An 8,363-nucleotide genomic window follows, 5' to 3' on the forward strand; every position below is an offset into this window, starting at 1 on the left:
CAAATGAACTACTAATGGCCAAAAATATCCCAACGATAAGCATTTCAATAGTTATCAACAAGCAATATGGATATCTTAATAATTGGAATTTGGGAGCTTCAGACAGTAAATTCAAAACAAACAGGTATATGACACAAGAAATACCGTACTAACAATAATGCCTACTTGACCTCATATTTCTAGAACAGAGGTCCCTAAAAGAGCCATCTCCCGTTAACTACTCACTAAAATTCTGTTTGGATCTTGGATTTTTTTCCGTTTCATCACGAGATTCTGACATTAACAGCTAAGTACCAAGCCACATGCCTTTCAAAAACTTTCTATAGGTTGAATTAACAGTCCCACATAAACAGTTTCTTCCAATTTGGAAAGTATTATGTCCAGTTTCTGTATTACGCATACCTTCAAAATATTTACAATAGAAGACAATCTGGTATTAATGAAAAGTACTGAACCACGGAAGTTCTTCAATTAAAGTTTCTGAATATTAAAAATAGTGATATTAAATAGCAGTAATAATAATCTGAGTGCCATGCGCCAGGGGCCTGTTCAAAGCCACACATTAACCTCTTTAATCCTAAAATAAACGAACAATATCTAGAAACCTAAATTTGTTTTGCTCACTGCTGCATCCCCGGTGTCTAGAACATACTAGGCACTCAACTATTGCTCACGCATACAAAGTATTCATTTTATAGAGGCATACAAATAACTTGCCCACTCCCAGAACTCTAACTGGAGCATTTCTACCCCAAAGTTCACATTCTTAACTATTATATTGCCTCTCTAGAGCTTTTAAATCATTAAGTGGTGTCACAGCAGCTGGGTATCACCTGTAAAAGAAAAAGAATCAATGAGACCTTCCTTTAAAATGTTCTGTTCCACATGCATAAAAAGCTACGGATTTGAAATTATTCCACATCTTAGTAACCTGAATTCTCATATATAAAAGGTTTTGATTTATACTGAATACTATATTCTTTGTATTAACTATGCTGTAAAATAGGACTATGCTTCTCCAATGTATTACTGGCCTTAGAAGTGGTCAGAGATGCTTAATCCTTTTTAGTTTAAATCGTTAACTCCCAAAAATTTTTTCCTCTCCTTTCCCATTCTCTCAAAAACAAAGATTTAAGTTTATATTTCACATAAACGCACAATGACAATGCAATGATGGACTAAATCAAAATTCAAGATTTCAGCCTCAATACATTGCGCAAAGATCTGAACCATCATCTTTCATAATACCAGTTTGGTCTAATCAACTCCAAAGTTACACGTATTAAATAAAATCAGGCAGCATCAGGTCTACTTAGTAAAGCCAAGTCCTTGCCATTCCTTCCACGTAGAACCCCCTTAAAAAAAAAAGTAACCCATCCGAAGTTTCTAACCGAAGTTTCTAACCCACAACCTCCTCTGTCTCCTAGTTTTAGTAAGGCTGAATTTATTCCATGACATTTTTTTCAAGTTAGCTGTAAATACTCCACCCTCCTCGATTGTGCAAGAACCAAACACACCACACATACACAAGTTACAAAAAAGGGAAATACAGTCTCAGAGTTTGAACATAAAGTCTTGAGCAGGACGTCTTAAGAGCTGTGCACAATCTGATGTGAAAGTTAACATTTAACAAAGAATATTATTTCATATTATTACGAAAAGAGATGCCGGAAAAAGCCTGAACCAGTTAAAGCAGCCGCCATCTTAAAATGCGGGATAGAAGTTAGAGCAAGAAAATGAGACTAAACCACCGGAGGTGGAGGTTCCACTCACCCCCCCACCCGAGCCTCGAAAAATCCTATTTTTTCAACTTCTATCCATAGTTTAGTATCAAACCACATTTTAAGTAGCGAAACAATCTTCTCCGAGAGCGTTATTAAATGAGCTGAGGCAAAAATAGGTACACTGAACCTTCCCTTACTGCCATCACACCCCTATAGTCACCCCTTCCCCCAAAAGAAGGGAGCTTCCAGAAGCCTTTTACATCAGTTCCCAGTGTCCCTCTGATAAATAGCTTCGGGTGAGAAGTCTCAACTACAGAATATAGGAAGTGGTAACACAGTGTCAGCCCATCTCCTCCCAACCCCACGTATTCTTCTATAACCTGCCCAGAGTCGATGAAGTTTGACTAGGCTCATTCACTACCTTCAGCCACCAAGAGACTTCTACACCGACCCCCAATTAAGTTCGGGACCCGCCAGATTCCAACGATCTTCTCCCCTATGAGTTTATGATTCTTCCCCCCTAGAAAACCCAAGAGCCTTGCTCTTACAACTGAAGTTTTTAAGCACCGAGAATAGGGAGCGCCATGACATCTGCTGGAGCGTCTCTCGGCAATTCCGATTCTCAAACAAGACTAACTCTTCTTTAAGAAGCAGAACCGAAGCGCCTGAAATCACTCTCCCCCACCCCTAATTTGCGCCGATTCCACTGAAAGATACTCAACATAACACCTCATTCGCCACAAGTGTTGTTTCTAGCTTTAAGCCTCATTTCTTTAAAGTACATCTGCGTTTCCCATCCCCCAAGAGAAGTGACCCAAGGAGAGACGTTTTCATAATTTTACTTCCTCCCCACCCCCACGCTTTCCTCCGAGACTGAGTCTTCCTTTCCTCCCACGACCCCATTCCCTTCAGCCCCACGGATTACCTTATTAATCCGTTTCAGCGCCATAGTCTGTGCTTTTCGCCTGGCTCCTCACTCTCTCGGTGTGTGCTCAAAGGTCCGGCCAAAACTCTTGATTATCCGGGCGGCAGGGAAGGATTGTCTCTTCGTCTCACACCGGCTCTGCCAGACACAGGCGCCTTTTGCAAAAACGGAGCAGATCAGCACTCGCACAGGCCCCGGAGAGACCCTGATGAATCCAGGTCCCTTAAAACGGTCGCGATCCGGGGTGGGTGGGGTGGCGTGGCAGAGCCACCAACAGCCTCTGTGCCGCGCTTCGGCCCGAAGAGGAGGCGAGGGTGACGGGAAGAGCAGAGGGGCGGCTACAAGTTTGACTTCCCGGCCTCTCGAAAGGAAGAGACCCGGGTGGGAGAGGAAGAGGCGTAGGAGAAAGGGGTGGGTGCGGGGCAGGGTCCGGAGCCCAGCAGAGGAGGAGCCGGGGCCTAGTCGGCGCTATGCCGGCGTCACTAGGGCAAAGAAAGGCTAGGGGGAGGGGGAAACAGGAGACTCCGGACTGACGCCGGGCTTCCTTCGTTTCTGCTCAAAGGTGCGGCCAGGGAGGGAAAGGAAATAATAGAGGAGAGACTTGATGTGTGTTGCTGTTCCCGCAGCTAGAGCTATTCTGTGTCGGCCCCTGACGCCACCGTACACTCCGCCTTCCAGCGCGCTCCCGCACGCGCCCGCCCAGCCACCGCCACCACGCGCCTGTGCTGCCCCTGAGGCTCCGGCTCAGGCGCGAGGACGCGCCCATTCCCCCACCCCCTTAAACAGGAGAGGCCCTGGCCTCCCCAGCCTTCCCACCCTACCCCACCCAACAGGCTGGTCACTCAAGCCACCCCAGGCCTGTATTTCCCCCTCTTACCCGGCCGGCCCACTGGCCGGCCTCCCTTCCCCTAGCCGTCCACACCCACGCGTACAGAGGGGCCGGGGCCTCCCTCAAGCTGCGGCCTCGGCCTCCTCCCCGCGCGGCAGCTGGTGCCTCCCCGGCCCTACGGGGCTCACGCGCACGACACAGCCACAAGATGTCCGCTCTGACGGAACTACTGCCAGCTGCCACGCTCCGCCCCTCCCCCCTCCTCCTGCCTCTTCACCGCCGCGTATCAGTCCGCCAACGCCGCTGTCGCGAGCACAGGACGAATCTAAGGGTGAAGGGGAACGGTTTACTTCCTATATGCAGGGCAGAGTTTATCTGTGCTATCCCCTTTTCCTCCTTTTCGGAACAGCACCTTCTTACTAAACAGATCGGAGATTGGACTGGGAGGGCGGGGGCCGGAGGCGGGTCATGGGCTGGGGGGAAGGGTGGACGAGCGGCGGAAACCCTCAGACTCAGAGAAGCATCGAGAACCGGAAGGAGACCATGGCAGGAAGGTAATGGAAGCGGCAGCTGCGCGGTCGAGACCCACGCCCCTCCCAGCAGCGTCCCCCAATTTCCTCACTTGGTATTGAGGCGGCGGATCTCGCGAGAACCTCGTGGCTGGCTAACAGGAGCTATAGCGCTGCAATGACTTAAGGGCAGTTTTGTGCGCTCTTCCTGATGGGGGCCCGCCCCCAAACCCTCAAATTCTCGCGAGATGCAATAGGCACCGGCTCGAGTTGGGGCGGGCCGTCTCCTGGAAGCACCGCCCCTGAATGCTTATGCCTGTGGGAGGGAGAGGAAATGGAATTCCCCGGAGTGGTTAGAGCGCGCGCCGACACATCCGTCTTTCACGCGCCCAATCAGGAATGTGCGGTGGGAGGTACCACGGTTTAATTACTAGATACCTTTAGTCCTGGTTGATCCGGGCTTTTGAAGTTTTCGGTGAAGCAGGTGAGCGGTATTTACTCTCCTGCTCGTTTGGGCTGGTTAACCAGTGGGAGGAGGCACCCTTCAGAATGGGAACAGTCATTTTAAATAGAGCCGGCGGGCCGCTGCTCTGCGCTCACGTGCGGAAATATAGTGTGTGTGGGTTTTTTTTTTAAAGATTTTATTTATTTACTTGACACAGAGAGAGACAGCCATTGAGAGAGGGAACACAAGCAGGGGGAGTGGGAGAGGAAGAAGCAGGCTCCCAGCGGAGCAGGGAGCCCGATCTGGGGTTCGATCCCAGGACCCTGGGATCAGGCCCTGAGCCGAAGGCAGCCTATAGCGTATTTCTGACCTAAAGGATCAGTACTGAGAAGAGTGGGCCCATATAGCCTTTCCCAGAATTACAGCAGCCTAGAAATCAAATTCAAGTATGAATAAACATGGAGGATGGGAAGTTAGGGACGGGCTATTTATTTGCCTCTCACCCTACGCCAAGATGGAGGTACTGGAATAGGTTTAAAAACTTTTTCTGCCTCTTGCTCTGTTTCGATTTCTAGATTCACAAAGTTGCAAAACTCAAGAGATCAGAGTTTTGGGTCAGAAAAACTTACCACTTAACTGAAATATCGACGGGGTGCAGAAATAGAAGGATAGAATTGGCCTGTTTTAATGTGCCGGGTGTAAAATATGGAGAGGGTGGTTTTGCTCTCTAGTGTATCCTTCAGGCAAAGGGTAGTACAACATTAATTTTTGAAAGGAATAAAGATAACAGCTGACTTGTTTAAAGTTTTCTAGGATTCCTTTCTAACTTAACGAAGTAGATATTTTAAAGAATTAAATAGAAATATAAACTTGTGTTTAAAATATACTTAAAAAGGGGCGCCTGGGTGGCACAGCGGTTAAGCGTCTGCCTTCGGCTCAGGGCGTGATCCCAGCGTTATGGGATCGAGCCCCACATCAGGCTCCTCCGCTATGAGCCTGCTTCTTCCTCTCCCACTCCCCCTGCTTGTGTTCCCTCTCTCGCTGGCTGTCTCTATCTGTGTTAAATAAATAAAATCTTTTAAAAATATATATATATATACTTAAAAAAAAAGAAAAGCAGCAAGTTCTCTCATGTTATGATAAAGTATTACCTAATGACTAAAATAGGTCTGTGATGAATGGGCTAATGTATACTGTTTATGTGACCAGAGTGTGTGTCATAGAGCAGTTAGTGAAACAGTGCTTCTCAAACTAGTATCCATGTGAATCACCTAAGGATTTTGTTCAGAATGCAGTTTTGATTAGTAGGCCTTGGTGGAACATGAGATTTTTACAGTTTTAACAAACTCCCAAGTAATGCAGATTATTCTGGTCAGAAGACAACCCTGTGAGTAGCAGAGCACTAAAGTGCTCATCACATAGCCTATTTTTGTTCTACCAAAATAATCTTTGTTCTCTGTTTAACTGGTCTAATAGAGTAGAAACACAGAATTAGGCAGTTGGGATGGAGGGTGAAATCCAGGTTTGAGTTCTTGGTCTGTTCTCATTTGTGTGATACTGTGTGGTTACTTACCATCTTAGTTTCTTCCAAACTGAACTATACATAATAATTGCTTGCCTTTTTCACAGGATTATGGTATGGTTCAGATGTCATAATGTACGTGAAAGGGTACTGTAGACTACAGTGCTGTGTAAACATAAGATATTAATGTAACCAATCAGACATTAACTGGCCATAATGTGAAACATGTGTAAGAATAATCATAAATATAGGTAATGTTTATTCAACACTTGTCATGTGTCAGGTACGGTACTTATTAACCTCCTTTTACAAATAAAAAAACTGATGCAGAGAGAGATTAAGTTACTATTCCCAGGGTCACAAAGCTAATAAATGGCAGAAGTAGAATTTGAACCCATGCAGTTAACTTCAGGGTATTTAACAAGCGGAGTTACATATTGTCTTTTAACTTAGAAAAAAAAGGAGAGTAGGATGTTTTATATTTCTACTTTCAGTGTCCTCTGAATCTAATTTTGTTTGACTTATTTCTCCCTCTGTTTTGTTCTTTCAGAAGTCAAGGTTACAAGAGTGGTAGAAAACATTCCTACCTACCCAAAGGGAACTCACTATATGCAGAAAGTCCGTAAAGAAAAGTCCCAGATAAGCCAATTTGTATTACCCTAATCTAAACAAGATTCAGTATGAAGGTATAATGGAACATGTTAATGCTCTTAATCAACAAAGCACAGCAGACTGGGACCAATTTGAGGTCAGAGTTCTTAACTTTCGTGCTACAGACCACTTTGGCAGTCTGGTGAAGCCATGAACTCTTCTAAGAATAATGTTTCTAAATGTGTAAAATACAATTCATGGGAACAGTTATAATGTGATAGAAAGTATCTCCTCCCTAGCGGTGATACAGACATAGGTAGAGCTCTTTGTTGCTTACATTCAAAATTGAAGGAAATGCTAAATTTCAGTTAGAGATTAGTGAAAATAAAGATGCTTTTTTTTCCCCCCATCCAAGTTCACATACTCCCTGGATTCTGTCCATGAACTTCATGATAAAAAATTTTGGGTAAAGTCTAGTGGGCTTATTCCTCTTGGTAAGCCTTGAGGGGATTGTGAAATTTTAACATACAGTTATAATTTATATTCATAACAGTACTGATTCATTAAAAAAAAAAGTTTAATTACTACCAGTATACTCTCATTCAGAATGCATGGAATTACACGATAGGTTTAGGAAATAGTTTTATCCCATTCGTTGATCTTTTTTTTTTTTTTTTTTAACTATACCTGTAAACATACCCTATGGAAAACTTACCTATGCAGATGACTCATTCCCCAAGCATTCTGGTAACTTAGGTTTTACTATATCATTCTTATTTATTACATGCAAATAAGATGTGGCAGAAGAACTGCAAGATGAAAATAATAGCCAAAGATGAAATTAAAATACCATATAAAATTTTTAATAAGTTTTAATAATTATTATTTGAAGTACTATGTGTGGGGTCTTTTATTTCATTATCTTATCAAATCTCCATTATATAGATGAAACACTCAAGGTCTTAAAACTACTAACTAGTAGAGTCACGATTTAAACCTAGGCAGTCTTACCTCAAAGCTCACACTCAGCCAGCAAGCTGTTTGATTATTTTTTAGTCCTTTGACTATTAGCCAATATTAATTTGCCTAATAGTACAACAAGTACATATTTGCTGCCTCAATTATTTATGCATTTCTTAGTATTGCATGTAAAATTCCACCCAGTGACTGAAAGGAAATTTCTAAATTCTTCCTTTGCAGCAATATTGGATAAAGTATCCAACATCACCTTTAAATAAGTGGGCGACCATTTGGGGCTAGAAAATTGTTTTGCAGAGATTTTTGTTGCAGTGGAGTTTTGCTTAGAAGATGAAGAAATCTTAGAGGTAAAATTAAAAGGAACATGGCCTAAAAGCATTTTGATGCTTTAGGGCAGTTTAGGATTAGCTGAAAATTTAAAACACTACTTACATATCTAGTGTTAGAACTCACTTTACAGTTGCAAATAAGGTTAAAACTTTCATTCATTTGACTATTTGAATTACAGTGGTTGAAATGGCTATCTGATAAAAAGAAAAGACATGTTTTTTATATTACAGTCTTATAATGGGTTAAAAAGCTTTTATATATAAAAGAAACATTGTCATTCAAAAATTAATACAGATACAAAAATGTTGAAAAGATGAGCTTTAAAAAATCCTTCTTAGTGAATATTGAAGTCTCAGAAACTTTCTAATTATGGTAGATCAGATGTTGCGTGAATTGATGTAAAACACAAGAAAAATACAAAGGATCAAGAAAATTAGTATAAAAGTGGCAATGAAATAAGTAATAACTAATGAAAGTGTGTCAAAGTCCTAATGTTATGTGAATGTATCA

General features: G+C 42.9%; 1 protein-coding gene across 26 annotated transcripts in view; it reads right to left on the bottom strand.

Annotated features, from left to right (window-relative positions):
* Positions 1-4,227, bottom strand: part of UBE2D3 (ubiquitin conjugating enzyme E2 D3) — a 28,517-nt gene extending 24,290 nt beyond the window's left edge. For 3 of the 26 annotated variants that reach the window (XM_048211934.1, XM_057309615.1, XM_057309608.1), the window contains exons 1-2: positions 4,101-4,203; positions 2,650-2,804 (exon numbers count right to left, since the gene is read on the bottom strand). In XM_048211934.1, the coding sequence (XP_048067891.1) occupies positions 2,650-2,673 (24 nt within the window). In that variant the 5' untranslated portion in view covers positions 2,674-2,804; positions 4,101-4,203. Of the gene's footprint in view, positions 1-2,649; positions 2,805-3,526; positions 4,072-4,100 lie in introns of those variants that run through there. The other 23 variants (XM_057309617.1, XM_044388053.2, XM_044388048.2 and 20 more) reach the window with 18 other exon arrangements.
* Positions 4,228-8,363: the final 4,136 nt, after the last annotated feature.

Source organism: Ursus arctos, unplaced genomic scaffold (assembly GCF_023065955.2).
Source record: "Ursus arctos isolate Adak ecotype North America unplaced genomic scaffold, UrsArc2.0 scaffold_9, whole genome shotgun sequence".
Classification (NCBI taxonomy): Eukaryota; Metazoa; Chordata; class Mammalia; order Carnivora; family Ursidae; genus Ursus; species Ursus arctos.